We start from the raw sequence: 19,210 nt of genomic DNA, 5'->3' as shown, positions 1-19,210 counted from the left end.
CAGTTTCTCGTCTTAGCATCCTTTCCTTCACATCATCATTTATGCTCCGCTCTCCTGCGTCACTCCCTTGACCCTAAGAAAAATCGACAGCTTAATTACCACACCGTGCAGAATCTGCATGCCTGCCCGTCTGCGCGCTGATGTGGTTTTGTTCAGCTGTGCGGGTGCGCGCGCACGCCGCTCGTCTTCCTCGGTGTCACCCTGGCGGTTATGCGTTTGTTTGTATGGGCTTTGGGGTGGGGGGGCGGGCGGTTGGATGGTGGCTCTACCTCTGCTACCTATACCAGCCCCTCTATCTCCTCAGTCAATTAAGATCGTGAGTAGCTGTCCCTGAAGCGGTGTAGACAGGCTAAATGAAAAGGCAGTAGATGTGAAATATGAATCATTAGAATACTGCAAGGACAGGCTGGGGGGGGGGGGGAGGAAGAGAGGGAGGTTGGGAGGGTCTGCTCCAGAGATAAGGAGGGGAGAAAAAAAAGAATGGAAAAGAAAGGGAGAGGAAGAATGAGAGAGCAGATAATAAAAGATTAACGTCACGCCTCTCAGAGTGGTGGAATTTCAAAACCCTCCAGATCAAATTATTTATCCCTGTCTTTAAAGGCAGGGGAAAAGAGGAAGATCAGGAAAAGAAAAAAAAAGAGGGGGTTCTGGTGGAGGTGAACAGAAGTAACAGGGGGGGGGCAAAAAAGGAGAGAGGAGAAGGAAAGAATAGTGCAAAGACCTCTCTCGCTCTCTTTGATGATGGCGCTGACAGCGAAACAAATGCTCTGTATGTGCGTGTGTGCGAGCATGTTTGTGTATCGGTCCAAAGACAGAAGAGAGGGAGAGACAGACAGAGAGAGAGAGAGAAAGTGCAGGCAGATGTCTGCATTCAGTCTGTGGGAGGCTCAAGGCTGTTTGCCGAGGACAGAGAGACAAGAGACTGAAAGAGAGGGAAAGAAAGAGGAGAGGAGAGAGACAGAAAGGCTAGGATTAAATGAAACCTGTTTCCCTTTGATTCTTCACTAATTTGCAGCAAGATGAAGAGCGCACAGAACAAACCACCTACGCAGCACACACACACACACACACACACACACACACATCTCCTAATTCTCAATGGACTCCACGCCGACACACAAACACACACACTCACATTCATCTGTAGTTCATTGCCTTGCGCCCTTCTCGCCAATGACATTGACATTTCTCTACATGGACTGTGTAACCCCTGCTTGACTCCATCGCTCCTCTATTTTTAATTTCCCACTCATCCTTCGGCTCTCAAATGCATTTTCCGCTGTATTCCTTTCCACTATTTTTTTTTTCTTTTTTTATTTCCTGAAGTGAAGCCATTATACCACCAATACTCAACAACACCGGCGGACTCTGTTGCTCAGATACACATTGACTAAACACTTGCACGTACACACGCAGGCGCAAAGTCCTTCCTCATTAGCCCTGATTCCCCCTGAGTGACATCTTTAACAAAAGGATGCAGCCTCTGCCGCCATGGCAACAGCCTCCTCCATCTCTATGCGGTGCTTCAGTCTGTTTACATGACGGTCTCACTCTCTTCTTTTCCTCTCACTCCATCTCTCTCTATCGGCTTCCTGCACTTTATCACTCCTCTCTTTCTCTTTTTTTTCTTCTCCTTCCCTCTTGCTCTGGCTCCATGCAGATTTTTTTTCTCTTTCCTCTGTTTCCAACTGCCTTTTCTTTCTCCTGGCTGCCTCGCTGTTTGGTGTTATCTTTCTCCATTTTTTTTTTTTTTCCTCCCTCCTCAAACCCTTAAGGACGTTCGGTGGAGACCACCTGCTTGCCAATCAGAAAGCGATATGTAGGTCTGAGAGAGGGAGAAGCAGAAAAAGGGGCAAAAGGGAAAGAGGAAGAAAAGGGAGTGACACAGATGAGTGTTTGCATGTGATTTCGCGTGTGTGTTTGCGTGCTTGCATGCGTGTGTGTGCATGTGTGTGTGTGTGTGTGTGTGTGTGTGGGTGGGAGAGAGAGGAGTAGAGTGTGAGGGTCTTCCAGGAGACTGATATCTAGGCCATGGGAGTCCAAGGCAGCCCGTGTGTCTGGTGTCACAGCAAATCAACTGTCAGCTGTACACCACCTGCCCGCCCACACATGCTTGTGCTAGCACACACACACACACACACACACGCGCACACAGGCCTAAAGTCTGAGGAGAGAGAGAAAGAGACAAGAATAGAACACCCAGAGAGTGCTGCCACTTCTCCCTCTCTTCCTCCCCTTCCCTCTCTCCGCTCTCCTCCCGCCACCATCAGAGGTGTTTTGCAAGTGGCCTCCAACACGATAGGAATCTTTCCTGTCTTCCGCCGTCTCCCTGAGCTCGGCCCAGCCCTTCGAAATGAATCACCTGCACTCCTCTCCGCGTCTGTAGGTATACGCCGTAGAAGTTGAGGTCTTCTTTTTACTAAAAGGGGGGAAGCTGAAGCGGGCGGACGTCGTCTCCCGCCTCCGGTACCGTCGGCTTTTATCGACGGGGAGGGAGGGAGGAGGAGGGATGCGAAGCGGTGAGGACACAGGAGAGATGCTTCTGAGGCGGGATTCGATCCGAGGCCAGCAGGGGTGTGTGCGGTTTCAGAGGCCTCAACCGCTAAACCATCCTGGGAGGCTTTTTCAGGGCCTGCATCCACATTAATGTGTGCAACCTGAAGATATTAGACAAGATGGAGCGCCGTCGGCGGCGCCGCCGTCTTCTGATTGTGCGGGTCTCAACAGAAGGAGTGGTTAGGCCCCTCTGTAGCGTCGAAGACCACATAATACATAAGCGATGTGCGTGTGGGCACGTATATGCAGAGATGTGTGAGTGTGTGTTTGTGTGTGTGTTTGTGTGTGTGGTGTGCTGCTCTCAGTCTGGTCCCTCTGTTTCTCTGCTGTCTGTGGCCTCCTCTTCCCCATGAATACTAATGTGCTTCAAACCCCAGAGATCAACTCCTCCCTTCCCTTTCGCTCCCTCCCTCCTCTGCCAGCCTCCCTCCCTCCCTCTCTCCATCCCTGCCTTCCTTCGCCACAGTCTTCATTCATTTCTCCACCCTTTTACCTTTCAACTTTCCCTCTCTTTCATCTACCCTTTTACACCCCATCTTTTTCCCCTCCCAGATGCCCTCCCTCGCTTCCTCTTCCCTGTCTTATTTCCCATCCCTCCCTCCCTTTCCCTCAGCCTTTCCTCCTCTTTATTTTTAACCCTCACACCACGTCTGCTCCTTCCCTCCCTCGTTTTACCTCGCATTACGTTGCGCCACTCCACTCATCTCATCCTCACCTCTCCATCCTTCCTCTGTCATCCTCCTTCTTGTGCATCCGATCCTCTCCTTTTCTTTTGTCTTCTCCTCCTTCACATCTCTCCCCGTCTGATCCTCCTTTCATGCTCTCCCCTCCGTTCCTCCTCCTGTCTTTCATGTAAATGAGGCTGGCACGCTCGCCCGTATCAGTCACATCGCTCAGGTGTTGGCGTAGGTGTGTGCCAACACGTAAGTGCGCAAATTAAACATGTGAGTCCATGAATTTGCGGCGGCCGTTCGTTACGGCTTGGCGTGTGCGTCGCAGCGTCGCAGACCTAATAAAGAATTTCCTCTCTTAAGCTGTACACCAATGAACCAAGTGCTCCAATTACATAAATGCCTTCACCCCAATACATTTGACATCCTGAAAATTATTCACGGCCTAATTCATTTAAAATTGCATCCCGTTTCTTGGCCTTCCTGTATTTTTCCTCTCTCTCTCTCTTCTCTCTCTCTCTCCTCCTCTCTCTCTCTCTCTCTCTCTCTCTCTCTCTCTCTATTTTTTTAACCACAGGCCCTGGAAACAGATGATGAGTGGGGGTGAAGGGATGAGAGGAGCACTCGGTTTCTTGTGTAACTCAGCGGACAGTGCTCTCTGGCTGCTGCTGACTGGACAAACCCAAACTTTACTTCTTTTCCACATATGGACACACACACAGCCATGCTTTTAACCTCACCTATCTCTCCCTCCCTTCTAAATTAAACCCTACCATGCATTTGATACCTGATTATAAAATATATATATTTGAAAAGTCATTTTAGAGCATTGGTGAAGTGAAATCTGTTGAATGCCAAAAGCAGATAGTGCGTGGTAAAAGAGAAGAAAATAGCAATAAGTAGAGAAAAGAAGTGCAGCTTAAAGTAGAAAATTGGTCAAGTTTTGGGAGGGAAAAGAAGCTGAACTACCCATCAGTGGTCCATGCTAGAATAGAAGTTGGTTTCGGATGTTCTTGTGTGTCAGCAAATAGTAAAAGAAGGGAAGAAAAAAAGTGTGTTTGTGTGACTTTCTGTGTGTGTTTGTTCAGCAGCGGCAGTGGGAATAATGACGCTGGGGACGAGGAATCCTGCAGGAATCCATCTCAGTCTGCATTCCTCTGATGTGGAGCCAGAGAGCAGTCAGCAGCAGAAAGCAACAGGCTACTGGAGGGTGACCCCCCCACCTCCAGCACACACACACACACACACACACACACACACACACACACACACAATCTTAAAACAATACCAGCCCCTACTGGGGAGAAAGTACATAACACATTCAGTTATAGAGAGACAATCGCATGAACGAACCCACCCACAGACAAGACTGAACACACACACACCACCACACACAACAACACACACACACACACACAACACACACACACACAACACAGGATTCACAAATATTGTTAGTAAACAGACTCAATTGGCATGCGTGGAGCTGCACATATGCAGATGCAGATGCATATATGAGCATCTGTGTGTGGTGTGTGTGTGTGTGTGTGTGTGTGTGTGTGTGTGTCTACAATTCACACTGCAGGACCACTTCAGGTTTCATCATCTTCTTTTCCTTTTTTTTTTCTTTCTTTTTTGCTTTCTTTCTCTTGAGAGCCAGTGAGAGAGAGAGAGGGGGGAGCAGGAGGGTGTCATTCCCTCTTTTGTTGCTGCTGGGGGGAGAGAGAGAGAGAGAGAGAGAGAGAGAGAGAGAGAGAGAGAGAGAGCACATATCCATACAGAACGCTCTCTCCAGCCCCATTCACACCCACACAGTGCTCCCTCCCTCCCCTCCACACACACACACACACACACACACACACACACACACATCCACAAAGATACAACATCAAAGAGCCGACACCGCTCGAAGGATTACTTCAGCCACACACTGGCTCCTCGATCGGGGCCTGTTCCTGTGGTGGAACCCCCCTCTCTCCTGGCTGCACTTGGTACGTCCCAAGCATTCCTGCCAAGTAGCTTTCACACATGGAGGGGAAGCTTGTCTCAAGCAATTGCTGACAAGCTACAAACAAGACAGCCTCCCATTCCCTCTCTCTCTCTCTCTCTCTCTCTCCCTCACCCCTCTAAACCCAGGTCTGCTTGCTCCAACCCATCCTTACGCTTCTCCCTTTACACTCTCTAAATTCCCATTCTTTATTCCTCCTCCTCTTCCCTCTCTCTCCCCCCTCCTCTCTCTCTCTCTCTCTCTCTCTCTCTGTCTCTCTCTCTCCTCTGAGAATGTGGGGGCCCCACTAGCATAAATTGTCAGCTGTTCCTGGGCGTACTCTCCATGGCTCCCTAAACTCACATAAGCCTGCATGTGCAGTGGCTGCCGGGGCAGGGGTAACCCAAGTAAGCCCTGTTAGTTATAGAGTCTGAAAAAGTATCCCCCCGGCCCCCGAATAATGCTGCAGTGTGAAGCCACTCAGGAGTTTTTACTCTATAATAAGCTGCAATAGATACTCGGCCTAATAGAATTGCAGAGTTAATGTCAGCGTACCTTTTTTTTTTTCTTCTTCTTTCTTGCGTTTTCTTTCCCAGAGCTTTTGGTTAATTAATGCAAACACAAACACTGTTATTAGTCTGAGTCCTCATTATGCACAGGGGGTGTTACACGTGTAATATCACCCTTTTGTGTGTGTTTGTTGTTTCCTTTCTTGCAGTCAAGAGCAGCGTATTCACAGGCACTCAAACAGCTGACCTTTGAGAGTTAAGGATGCTGAAAAACCTTAAATCACTGCCCTTTTTGTGTAATTATTACCGTGTTGTGTTTTTACAAATAATTGAATGTCAGAACATAAAGGTTTTTTTTCCCTATATACAGCTGGCAGTCAGGTTAGATTTTCTCCCCACTGACTAATGATATTATTATTATTTTCATGCTCTTCATTAGAGTGTTTCTGGGTTTCCAGAGGGAAGGTTTGACACTGCTGGAACATTTTGCATTGTAGTCTTATGTTAACGAGCACTCACTGTGATCTGCAGATGTGGGGCGCCATCTAGTGTCAGGTTTTGGTACTCTTGGGTTCATGGGTTTTTGGAAATTATTTTGCTTTCAAGACCATTTGAAAGTGAATTTCAGTTTCAAAAGGAGACCACATACTGCCTGATTTCATTCTGAGGGGCTCAGACTACTATACTAGTGCTTTCTATTGTTTAGTACAAATGGTCTAAAGTTAATCTTTTATTGTAGGTCATTTGACAAAATTTTAAGAGAAAGATATTGCACATTTTTTCCATCATAATTATTTTGTTAAGAACATAATTTTTTCTTCTTTTTGTAGGTTTCAGAGGAGCAAAAACACACAAACACGTTCAAATAAAAATCTTAAGTGGGGCTCTTTTAGTAACATGTATAAAAGTATATAACATGTATTAAATGTCTGAAACCACATAAAACGTTTACAGGTTCAGAATTCTGCTCTGGATGGTGTACTTCAGACCTTTAACAATCAGAGGACTCGTAAATTTCCAGGCACACGGACACAGAGCTACCACAGTAAGAACTCGTGTCACATTTTGGAAGACGTCGCTCCGCTGCAGCTCCGACACCTGTTGAGATGTGGACTCTGCAAACCTCTGGGGACAGAACAGCAGCCCTGCAGGTCCTCTGAGCCTGAGCGGGCCTCCATGAACTGGACTGAAACTGGCTGTGATCATTGAACTACTAGAGGATATCTCCATTACTCTGAAGCAGAAGTAACAGGACATTACTGTATATGCACTGATGCTGTTTAAAGAATATTTGGATTAACTGTTTCATAGTATTTCTGAATGGATTCAATAAATTCATGCCAAACGCTTGCACCCATTTTTTTCTGGATCACAACCTCTTCCAAATAATTCATATAAACAGATTCTGAAGGACTTCAGACAGGTTTTCCTTTGAAAAAAATACTTGAGTATAACATGGCCTACCTGGTTCAGTCAAGGTTTTTTAAACTAAAATATAGTTAATGAAAGCAAGAACAGAGGTATAAAAGGCCAAAATTTATTCAGTCTTTCAACAGATAGCAAGAGACAGCCTTGATTATTTTAAAATCAATTGTGAAACATAAACATCTCTGTATGTGCACGCGTTGCATTTACTCAGTAGGAGAATTTAGAACGAGACTCTTGTCTTCGATTAAAGTGGAAGAAGAGATCAATAAAACATCCATGACACAACTTGTGTTGATTACTGTCATAAATTCCACATTAAAAACAAGACGTAGTTCCCCTTTTTAAAATTGGCAGCCTTAGAAAAGACAGCGGACTACAAATGGCCTGCGGATGGACATGCGGTTGGTTCCGCCGGGCCGCCGGTCCTCGACTGGCCGGCCGGTGCGAACGCAGCAGATCGATAGGAAAAGGAGCGAAGAAGACAAAGTCAAGTCGTTTTAAAAGTTAGCACACTAAAAAGGACAAAGACCCACTGAAACACCCAAAGGACAGGCGCACTCTGAAGACCCCCCCCCCCCCCCCCCCCCCCCCCCCCACTTCAGCTTCAAGTATTTCCCTCCAGCACTTGCGTCGCTTCAAGTATTCCCGCTGCGGACTCCAGACCTTCATACCACTTCTTAGGTTTACACGTAAGCTATGATAAAAAGTGCACTCAAAATCATCCGTACATAGAAAAATAAAGATAACAATAAGTAGAAGTAATAGTCATAACAATCACTCTACGTTTCATTTTGTACACAAACCGTGATGTTCAATCACTTTATGACCGTGGCGTCTAGTTCCCAGCCCCTGAGAGTAATGTTTCAAGTTTAACTTCTTCAGCTACGCAAAAGCAAACAGGAACAGCAACCTTGGTTTGGTTATTTAAACTAACATCAGCAATCATTGATAACGGCAATGATTAGAATAGAAAGTAATTATGCCTTTTCCACAGACCGTTGTGCTTGTGTGTGACTAATTCATTATGTACAAGCTGCAGATCGATGGCGGGCCGGCGGCGGTGGTGGCGGCGGCGGCCCTGTTCGTCGGCGGCCCAAAGACGCTGACAGCCGTCATCCTGCGAAATGACCGTGAGAGTTGAGAAACAAGACAAAGCACTCCCCGAAGAAAATCAATGCAGATATTGAGCACATGTGATCACACACACTGAGGTGTGTCGATGGCTGCTGCTGCAAGATATGAGTGAAGGAGAAACGCACGCTCATCTTTTTGACAATCACGGCTATTAGAGATGGAATGGTTTTTAATCGAGCGAAGCCAAAGGATTTCCGGTCTAGAAGCTGGTTTGTTGTTGAGCTCTCCTCGCAGTGATTACAGCTGCTTCACCAGCAGTTCAGACATCAATTAAATGTACAGTACTTTCATGTAAGATTATACACAGCATGGATAATCCCATGAAAAGCAGTAGTTTATGGTTGATGTGAGAATTTCATCATAAAGATTGCGTTTGTAAAGTCTGTTGGGATCCAGGGAGACTGAAGGATCATCAGAGGCCCTGCTCGGTCGAGCTTTCTGCTTCTAATATCGAGAGTAGGCCTGTGATGGTCAAACTGGTTTACATTCTGGCTCCTCACATGAGCTTCATTACAATCACTCCTGATTTTTCTATTTTTGTGGAAGTGAAGTGAGTGATAAACCTAATTCTGTGTTGAATTTTCACCCACCTCGGTCTCAGAAGTCCAGCGGGCAGAAGCCTCAGGAGCCGGCCGACATGCAGCTCCGGCATTTGTACAACTTGGGGTCGTGGGTTCGGATGTGGTTCCGTACATTCCTCAGTCGAAAGAACGTTTTACTGCAGAGCTGCAGAGGAGAGAGAGAGAGAGAGAGAGAGAGAGAGAGAGTTAGACGAGGAAGACCAGATTTGCTCTACATTCATAATTTCTGATGCCAAGGTTTCTGGAGGCATGCAAGTATGCGCGCTAAACAGTGTCGTCATGGCAACTAAAGTACAGCGAGTTGTAGCTTTCTAATGATTTCTAACAATAGTTTTATAAAGTTGACGGGACTATGGGTATGTCAGTCATATTTCTATATTGCTGCATTTTTAAATTCAGACCGATTATACTAAAGTTATGTGACATTTGACAGGATCAGGTCCTGATGAGCTTTCTGTGAGTACTTACAGGACAGGGCCAGTGCTTGCCCTCGATGTGCCTGAGGCGATGCATGGTTAGGCGTCGCAGTCTTTGTAAGAGGCCGAGACTGCAGGCAGGCGTGGGCCGCCTTGGGGACTTTGGGGGCTTGACTACGAGGCCCTCGGAGCTGCTTTAGCCGAGCGCGCCGTACGGCGTCCAGCATGGCACAGCTTCTGCTGGTCAGACGCGAGGAGTTTTTGCTGTGTACTGGAGCACACAGAGAGGAGGGTGGAGGGAAATCAGGAATGAGTTGACTGATACTTTCAGAATACAAACACAGCGCCGCTTCAATATGTCACCAAACAAGCTCTGTTATCTACCTTTTGGCATTGTCTTTGCAGGCTTTGAGGATGGCGCATTTGGCCAGGTGCAGCGTCGTGTTTGGAGCGTTTGGCCGGGATCTCTGCGCCTGGCTCCGGCTCGCTCTCCTCTCGTCTCCCCTCCTCTCATCACGGGCAGGACGGCCGGTCATCTGGCTCTCAGCGTCCTGTGCGGGGAATCCTCCGCTCCAAATTTCTCCCCGACTTGCAGACACGCGCGCCGTCAGGCAGATATCCACGCTCTCCTCCTCCTTTCTTCAGCCCGGCCATGGGTCCCCCGGTGGGTCGGCAGAAGGTGAAACAGGAAGCCGGAGTCCAGCAGCTGATGGGGGCTTGCTCTGGCGTTTCCCCAGGTCGGGGGACGGAGGATCGGGGAAGGCGCCGCCGACCGGCCCGGGGTCCGCCGGCTCCTCTTTGATGACTTTGTAGAGAGGGTGGTTTGTAGAGGGAGGACGGAGGAGCGTTGTTCTGAGAACTGGACCTCACTGGGTTCTCGATCCTTCATTTTGGGCCGGGCCTCCGCCGCCGCCTTCCTCCCTCCGGTCGGTTCTTACACTGGTCTTCTCCGCCTCCCGTGTGAAGTCTTTGCCGGAGTCTGGCCTTTGCCGCCGGTCTGCTGCTGTTATACCGTGGCGTTTTGACCGCCTCCCCCTTACTTCGAGCCGGGGGCTTGTGGGTAATGTGCTCGTGGTAATTGTTTGAAGAAAGATGGAGGTGTGAGATGCAGTATTCCTCCGGTTCCGTTTTGATCCTGACTGCGTTTCTCCTCTTTCCTCTTGCTGGGCTTGCGCTGCAGGGGGCCTGCTGGGAGGTGGGCGCCCTCAGCCGCTCGCACCGACCGGCGGAGGTTCCTCCCTCCGAAGACGGGCCGGGACGCGGGCTGGAACATGTCGGGCAGCGGCCCTTTGCTCCGCATGCTCCTGTCGCTGGGGGGGACGCGCTGCTGGGCGGGCTTCGGCCGCTTGGCCGCCATCTGCTTGGCGCCGACTGGACCCACGGCCTTGATCTTCACGGACTTGTTGAGGAGGCGAGTGTTGATGGGGTTGCAGAGCGGCAGGGACAGAGTGACGTCCCCGAACGGTCCGGCGGGCGACGACGGGCGGGGTTTCCGCCGCTTGGTCAGCGAGTAGTTGTTGGCTTTCAGCTTCCTCAGCCGCTTCTTTTGCCTCCATCCGATCAGGTCCTCTGGTCTGGGGAGCAGCGCAGTCCTCTGGAGGCCCAGCACGTGCATCAACTTGTACTTTTCCTGCGCTCTGGCGTAATCCTCCTCATCCTCTCCGACGCCCTCCGCTTCCTGCTTCACCCTCACAGGGCTGCACACGGCGCCGGGCCTGGACCGGGACATGCGTGGCAGCTGGGTGTTGGGGTGAGACTTTCTGTTTTTCCGAGGAGTCTCCGGCTTGGGCAGCAATCTCCGGACCTCCTTTGCGGCTCCCGGGGTGGAACGGAGGAGACGGGTGTTCGACCGGGAGATGGGTGAGTAATCCTGCGACTGTGCAGCAGTGGCGGCGTGGCGGGGCGTCGTGCCCTTTTTAGAGGATGGAGATTTGAAGTCCATGAGCTTCATCCTGTGCGAGGGACTCAGAGGAAGGCCATTGTGACCTTGAGGTTTCGACACTCTGCGCAAGTTGCGCCGGGGGCTCCCGTCAAAGGACTCGTCCGACGCGTCCAACGTCAGGCTGAAGCCGTTGTTCACGCCGTCCTCGAATTCCAGAACTCGTCTGCTTTTGCTTTCCTTTCGCTGGTGATGGCGCTCCCTGCAGGCGCCGGCGCAGGCTGGGGCGAAGCCTTTCCCCGGACGGAGCTGCTGCTCCTGCTCTTTAATCAGGGCGGAGCAGGCTTCCACGGCGGGCCACATGCCCAGGTGACGAGCCATGGCGATGACCTCGGGCAGCTCCTCCGGACGAACGCACAGAGTGGAGGAGTAGGAGAAATCCAGCAGCGAGAGGAGGTTCTCCTCACTGAAGCCTGGAGGGGAGGAGAGAAGCTCTCATTAAATATGCAGCTCAATCAGTGGCCGAGACAGCAACTCACTGTGAACAAATGATCAAAGAGATGGCAGCATCGGCGAGAACGAGGCGCAAACGAGACGACAGGTGAGAACACAATGAAACAGCTGCTTTAATCAAGGAGCCTCAGACATATCAAGGAAATGACTCGATAAACTGAGTCCCCGTTCAGTGTTTTGATTACCGGGTTAAGGTAACACAACAGACTGATGAGCCAGACACATCCAAAACGGCCTTTGACCAACAGAATGGGTTGACATGACCAACGTATCTCCTCCAAATCTCAGTTCACTACATTGTTTGAGGAGCGATAAGAGATTGACTTTGTAAACTGAAGTCTGGAACAGTCATGTGAATGAAGACTTACTCGATTTATGAATTAAAATCCGTTGCCAAACACAAATAAACAGATCACATGAATTTCTGAAGCAATGCAACACAATATTAAATGGTTCGACTGTTTATTTCAACTCAGAAATCATGAAATTACAGAGATTCTGCTCTGTAAAGTGAACACACTGTTTAGCTAAAGCTTAAACAGTTTATTGGTAGATTTTTTTTTTCCAAACTATAATGGGAAATATGTTAAATAAAGACGTATGGCGGCCGTCATCTTGGAAACTTGATGATTGTAATGGGCATTTTAAATACCGTCTCTGGACGCTCTGGCTGCCTCCCAGAGCTCAGAAGCATGTGTTTGAGGTTAACTGGTGACTCCAAAATTGCCCCCTAGGTGAGAATGAGGTGACCGCCTGTCTCTGTGTGTCCTGGGTGAACCCTGCCTTCCTCCACAGTCAGCTCGGACTGCGAGCCTCGCTTAAATTAAACAGTATTAAAAAATGATTAGCGTCTTGGCGCCTGATCTTACCGGTGAGATCTATGTCAGCTTTCATGCTCGAGTCCATCTCCGTGAAGATCTCCTGAAAGTGATCGCTGACGGCCGCCAGGACGGCTCGGTGGGCCGAGAAGGAGCGGCTGTTGGTCCGCAGGGTGATGTCACAGAACAGCCCCGCCTCCCGCTGACTCCTCAGCTTGCTCAGCATGTCGGCGCCGTGCGACGCCATCGTCTTTGTGACACATCCTCCGCCGCTCAGCTCCTGAGGGGTTAAGGACGTGGATTTGAAGGCAGACAGAGAAGGAATAATCTAACGTGTGAGAAAGCACTTGTGGCGAGACGAGTGTGAGAGCGGGATTAAGTGAGAATGAGCGAGAAAGTGTGAATTAAAATGTGAGTGATAAAGAAAAACGAGGGACTGATAATGAGAAAATCTTAAAAGGAAAAAAAAGGGACACTTTGCTCTTCACTCTCACTTCTGTCTAACCTCTCCGTACCTCTGATTTCTTGTTTTGCTGACTCTGGCAATCTCCACAGCCCAAGACAAAGTCTCTGATCTGGAAGTACATGCCTGTGAAGAAAACCATTGAACAAAAGATCAGAACATGAGGCGAAAAGGACAGGCCGACAGTTTAGTACAACTTTAAAAGGGTGAAAAATCTTAAGGGGTCAAAACTCGAGTGACATCCAGTAGAGAGCTTTTAGAAAACGCTCAGGTGAGCCAACTCACAAACGTGAAAACAAAAATTCTTGTCCAAACTTTCACCGATTCAATCGTTCAGTCTGGGTCAAATGTGGAAAAACACCTTCAAACAATGAGGCTGCTTAGGAAGGAAAGGCCATGAGTCCTGTTTGGATGCAACTTTAGATGATCTTTACCTTTTAGTAAAATATTTTGTGGTAAATTAGTCTAGTAAATAAACACAAATCTGTCTGACTTTGAACCCGTTTTAACAGTATGGGTCCACATGCTGTCCTGATGTTCGTCCTAATGAAAGCTCCCCCACCACATTCAGTTTTACAGATGTTTTGTATTATATTTCTCAACTTTGCTTCATTCTGGTGCTTGTCATGGTGGTTTTTGTCCAACTTTAGCCTTTCAATTACATTCAGACTGCCTGAGTTGATTTTGATTCCACAGCAGTGGAATTAAAAAAAAGTGCATAGAGAAATTTCTGTCTTGTTTTTGTAATTTTACATCTCAATGTAGCTTGTTCTCAATGTTAGTGCCTTTGTTTTACATCTTTTCTGTCTCCTCTGGTTACCATTCGTCTCATATGGGTCACTTAGCACATCTTTATGGTTTGCCAGCACTGAATTTTAGTTGTGTTGTGACACATTTGGGTCATTTTGTATTTCCTTGGGATCATTTTGTATCTTATTTTGGTTGCTTTACATCTCTTTGTAGCCATATGAGACATCCAGCTCCCTTCTTTATTCTCGTCACTGTTGTGCCTCCACGTGGGATCACACTGCATCAGTCATTTTACAACACTTTGACATGTTATTATAATTTCTTCGCCATGCACATCATACCTTCCCACCAGTAGTTCTCAGCCACACATCTGTAGGTCTCCTCCAGGGAGAAGTGGCGCTGGCCGGGTCTCCGCCGGTGGAAGCTGGAGATGGCCTCCTGTCTCCGGTCCTCGCTCAGCACCTCCCGGTAGTTGACGAAGCCCCTCTCCAGCTTCTTGCGGTACAGCAGCCCGTCGATCACCTCAAAGTTGGGCGACCACCGCGAGGGATGTCCACGCCCTTTGGAGTTCCCCACAGCCTCCGTGGCCCCGGGTCGCTCTCTGTCTCCATCCGTCCAAGGTTTGGATGGACAAAACGCCTCCGCGTGCGCGTAACGCGCTCTATTGTGGGTGCAGTCACCGGCCATGTTAATCGTTTTGATTTTTTTTTTTTTTTAAATAGTGATGAAAGGATGCAAATCTGAGACAGTCCACTGCTACTTCCTCTGAAGTAGACAAACACTGTCCGCTTATTCCGAGGCGCCGGATCGCCTGTGCGTCGCGGCGGGGAGCCAAACTTTACCCCCCGACCTGAAACCAGATCCACGTGGATGAGGTGACAGCAGACCCCCTAAAAACACCCCCTGCGCCCCAATAACGGCGTGAGACGGGCCCGTGATCACTCACAGGAGCACCGGATTGGGGTAAACTGTAGTATCAGTCATGATGGCTGGAGTAAACAGTCAGGTGGGGATCAGCAGCGATTCACTGGACGGTCCTGCTTTGTATCCTAGCTGTCACCGAGAGCATCACTTCTCTCTATCCGAACAGTTGTGGCCGACATCCCCGCGGAGCACGGCGTCAAAACATCCCGTTTTCAGCGCGATCGGTCTTATTTCCGACGCCGATCAATGGAAATGTGTGGCTGTCCATCCGAGTGTGGATAACAAATGCAGACAGGAGACAGTACCGCGCCAACACCGCCGAGCCAAGTGATGTAAAGTCCACACGGCGACCGCGCAAAACGGGCTTCACCGCCAACGTCTCATCGGGAGTCCGGCTTCCATCTACTTGAGGGGTCGGGAGTGGCCTCCGGGGCTGGATGACGGCGGGCGAGCCTCACCTCCGGCGTTAACTTGAGATTTCTTTCTGCCAACTCGAGTCGGAAGCAACATGATGACGCAGCTCTCCGCTCAGCATCGCCACTTGAACGACCTAAAAAAAAAAAAAAAAAAAAAAAAAAAAAAGAGCGAGGCTGCTCTCCCAACGGCCAGCCCCGAAATGTCACCAAAATCGCCACCGCGCGCCCCCGAAAGCTAGCAAACTAGCTCCGGACAGACACCCGAATCAGTTCGAGCGGCTCCCGTCACCGCAAAGCCGACCCGGCGGGCACATTTAGCAATTTCCCAAACTCGTAACCTTCTGTTTGTTGCTAATCAGCAGCCTAACTGAGGCAGCTGCTCCCCGCCTTCACACAAAGGCCATTAGCAGAAAGCTTAAAGAGCTCCGGGCAGGCGGCTCCTGATTGGCTGAGAGAGCTGTCATTCAAAATACTTTTCAACCCTGTGCGTCAAGGTTGGTTGTCCGTGCACGATGCCAGTAGTAATAGGTGCTTGAACCAGCAGCAGCAGCAGCAAGTTAAACCTGATCCACCCAGAAGCTTTCTTTCACACACCATTTACACACACTGGGAGCGATTTATCTATTAGAAATACTCTGGAATTAATCGTCCCGAACAAATACTCTCCGCCATTTTAATACAGTTTAAGATTTACACAGCGGGAAGCCATTAATTTCAGCCTATCAAACCAATGGAGAAACAAAAAAACAGAAGTGCATCACTGTTAATATATGAATTATTTTGTCTGCCTTTCAAAAAATAAATTAGTCATTACATATTGTTGCTGACATTTCAAGCAATTTCCTAATGTTTTGAAAAAAAACTGAAAGGAGAAACTCAAGCCAATTATTTTCTATAGCAACATTCAGACAAGGTATTTCGCAGTGATGTACAATTTATTAGGAATATATATTTTAAAAAAGGCAGCTCAGAATTATTTTAAAGCAAAGCAATTAAGAAAAGGCTACAAAGAAAAATAAATAGTTAAAACTTTATTATACTCAGGCAATAAGTACAATCTATTGTTTAGTGGCTGAACCAGTACTAGTCAGGCCTGATTTAACAGAAGTGAGTGTGTCAGCAGTTCTCAGGTGATCAGGGAGTTTGATCCACAGGTGAAGAGCGTCAGAACTGCAAGTTGCTTCAGACTCTGAGTAAAACCCCTTTTCTGAGAGCCTCAGGGGTCAGCGTGGTTCATATTCAACAAGTAAATCTGAGACGTATTTACACTAAAAACCATTCAAAGCTTTGTAAATAAGAAGTCAGATTTTGAAGTCAATCCTTTGACACACAGGAAACCAATGCAGCGATTGAAGCTCGCGTGTGTGCTCCATTCTCTTTGTGTTGGTGAGGACTGAAGAGCTGCTTTCTGACAGATTTTTATTTTTAAGATGCACAGCCTTATAAGAGTGTAGTCCTCGTTAATACGGTATCTGTAATTTATTAAATACACTTTATCATATCGATATGTTCAGTTTTCACAAGGTAAACATTCATTGGGGTTTAAACTGAAATGTAAACGTAAATCTGAAATGTAACTCAGACCATCCACTGTGTGTGACAGCTTGCTTTCCATATCCTGCATATTTCACTCAGAGTTGTTAAAGTGCGTCTCATCATGGTTTTACTTGACAAGTGGCTAGACGAGAGTTCCACAGAGTGTGTGGGTACAAAAAAATGTTTAGCATCTTGTTCGATTTGCTGATGGTGCTTCAAATCCTCTTCTGAGTGATCCATGATTTTGAGGCTTCTTCTGGTGCAGCATGACATCTAATGTTAAAATGAACGTACAACTGAAGGTGCTCATGACTCTGCAGCCATGAGAAATATATGTAAACTGGAAACGAACGATCATCTTATGACTGGTGCATTCAGCTGGAGGTGCTAGTTTCCATACAGAATGATCAGTAAGAATTTACCTGGAACACTAAAACTCTGAGGTTGCCCTGCAGATGTTACAGCGACTCAGAGCGAGGTGGAGAGGCTCTGCCAAACATTCTGTTTTATTATTGAGCAGCAGTCATGAAGAATTTAAACTCAATATGAGAGTGTTGAGAAACCTCCATTGTAGTTGGTTGTTAAAGCAAATTCTGCTCATCCAGTGACATTGAAAGCCTTGCTGTATTCTTCTCTTTTATCTTCCACATCTCTTTATTCAGAAAATGCTTTTGTTGCCTCTTAACATTTGAACTATATTTAGGTGCTACTTTAGGCTACAAAGCTTTTCTGCCTGTGCTCCAGTCTCTCAGCAAACTAAACCTTTCCTCCATCCTTACAGTTACACGTTCTATGCAGGCCTAAAACCTTTTAAAAGTTCATGAAAGGATCCAGCATTTGCATCTTTTCAGCAGGTAGTTGAATTGCTTTCATTATCAGAGAGCCATATGTTCCTGCCCTCTCTCCCACCTCAGATTTAGACCTTTTTTCCTTGAACCTCTTCCATCTTTGAAGGGTGCAATATCTGTCATTTATTCTAATATTCTTAAACTCAGCTCAAACTTGTGTATAAATAATCTTAAAACTGTTTGGGAGACTGATTTGGGGGGGGGATCTTGCAGTGGGTATCCAAGTCTTTCATCTGTGCTAAACACAGTTTTACTGGATGCAGCATTTTAGGTCGGGCCCCGGACACCGGTGGGGCTGAGGGATTTAATCCTTTGTGTTTATATTGTTTGTGTTGAGAAGATGTTAATGAATGGAACTGTTAAAGCAATTAAAGAAATAAAAGAATCATCAGGATAAAAAATAGAAAAAAACCTTTTTGGTCCATCAAAGCATCTGTCGTTGGTCAGTGAAAGAAGTAAAGTGTCCGTCAGGACCCTGGAGAGCGTCTCCTCAACAAAGGTGACCTCCGAGGCATCATCGACACTGCAGGGGTATTATCACAATTACTCTAGAACAAAGAGTTTTTATTTTAATTTGGTTACAGAGCAAACAGACGCCATGTTTCTCTATTGCTCAGCTCCTCACTGTACGAGCTGGAGGCTGAGGATGCTGAGAGAGCGAGGCAGATTTCAGGAACGTGCTGAGTTCCTGTTGCCTGCCCGTCTCTGACAATAGACTTTGTGTTCGTTGGTTCCTGATAAACTGTTTGGTTTGTGTCAATCATGTCTGTGGCTGAAGCGTTCCCACTCTGAACCATCTGATCACAACTTAATAATCCTAATAATAATCATTATGTGGTTTCAGAGTTAAATAATCCATCACACATGAGGAGCTGCTAAACCTCTGCTCCTTCACTCATTATCTGTTCTGTTATCCAGCTTAGGGTCAAGTAAACACAGGGTCCACCCGGACATCACAGGGCTTTTTTATTGACTGTAGAAACAAAAATAATAATGTAAAAACAAAACGGGTTCAGAGGCTGACTCAGCAGTTCACGCTCCGCCGTGGTCAAGAGGTTATCTTGGTTGATGTATTGATCAGGGCAGTTTAGCACACTCGCTATGATGACATGTTGAACAGTATTCTTCAGTATTTGATGCTTCAGGTCGGGGCTGGTTTGGTACAAACTTCTTCAATCATTTGCTTCAAGTTAAGTGATGGGGGAGGAGCACTTCACACAGTCACCAACTTGAGAAAGCAAAAAAAAAACCTGAACTTATGAACGACTATTACATGGATGAAATGATCACTATTTAACATGTTTAATCATGTATTTGAGGAAACATACTCTACTTAAAAACTACTGTGTCAGTTACTTTGTTGGCTGTTTTGTTGTGTTGTCATTCAATTCTTTTAGATCAACAATATACAGCTTTATAACGAAACAATTCTGTGATGATAATCAGGAGAGATTTGATATTTATATTGATAAACCAGCTGCATTCTGATGCAGCCTTTCCTGTTTAAAGGCAGTAATTTAAAGAGAAAATCCAGTAGTCGGTTGAATATCCAAGAAATAATGATGCTCATTCTTGCACAATTATCAGAAAACTTAATATTTTGGCTGTATTGGAGTTTTTTATGCATCAGTTCCAAATCCAAGCCGTACAAACTTGAATCCCTGTTGAAGCAAACCAAGAGATGCTCTCCTGTGCACTGAGGGAGGGCGGAGCCTGATCAGGGTGGTAACTGGCAGATAGCTTCTTTTCATCAGGTAACTACACCCAGAAAGGATATCTGA

At 47.2% G+C, this 19,210-nt stretch overlaps 1 protein-coding gene and 1 long non-coding RNA gene across 3 annotated transcripts; both read right to left on the bottom strand.

Moving 5' to 3' along the window:
* Window positions 1–7,751: 7,751 nt before the first annotated feature.
* Window positions 7,752–9,549, bottom strand: LOC115403393 (uncharacterized). The gene is made up of 3 exons (XR_003933205.1): window positions 9,335–9,549; window positions 8,876–9,011; window positions 7,752–8,268 (listed from the first exon to the last, which is right to left on the bottom strand). It is a non-coding gene; the product is annotated as an uncharacterized LOC115403393 (long non-coding RNA).
* A 125-nt stretch (window positions 9,550–9,674) lies between these two features.
* On the bottom strand, window positions 9,675–15,420 carry LOC115403392 (uncharacterized). Of its 2 annotated transcripts, none has more exons than XM_030112257.1 (4): window positions 14,047–15,420; window positions 13,008–13,081; window positions 12,544–12,772; window positions 9,675–11,634 (listed from the first exon to the last, which is right to left on the bottom strand). In XM_030112257.1, the coding sequence occupies exons 1-4, from the start codon at window positions 14,390–14,392 to the stop codon at window positions 10,319–10,321; spliced, it is 1,965 nt and encodes a 654-aa protein (XP_029968117.1). In that variant the 5' UTR covers window positions 14,393–15,420; the 3' UTR covers window positions 9,675–10,318. The 2 variants fall into 2 exon arrangements, with proteins under 2 accessions (XP_029968117.1, XP_029968118.1); XM_030112258.1 differs by having other exon boundaries at window positions 12,544–12,769.
* Between the last annotated feature and the right edge of the window lie 3,790 nt (window positions 15,421–19,210).

This window comes from Salarias fasciatus, chromosome 16 (assembly GCF_902148845.1).
Source record: "Salarias fasciatus chromosome 16, fSalaFa1.1, whole genome shotgun sequence".
Taxonomy (NCBI): domain Eukaryota; kingdom Metazoa; phylum Chordata; class Actinopteri; order Blenniiformes; family Blenniidae; genus Salarias; species Salarias fasciatus.
Note: the sequence above shows the minus strand (reverse complement) of the source record. Positions and strands in the feature narration are given on the sequence as shown.

Coding starts and splice junctions, on each gene's coding strand:
- LOC115403392 (XM_030112257.1), bottom strand. CDS start 14,392: ATGGCCGGTGACTGCACCCACAATAGAGCGCGTTACGCGCACGCGGAG. Junction 13,082..14,046: donor TGAGAACTACTGGTGGGAAG/GTATGATGTGCA, acceptor TTTTCTTCACAG/GCATGTACTTCCAGATCAGA. Junction 11,635..12,543: donor AGCTGACATAGATCTCACCG/GTAAGATCAGGC, acceptor CCTCCCCTCCAG/GCTTCAGTGAGGAGAACCTC.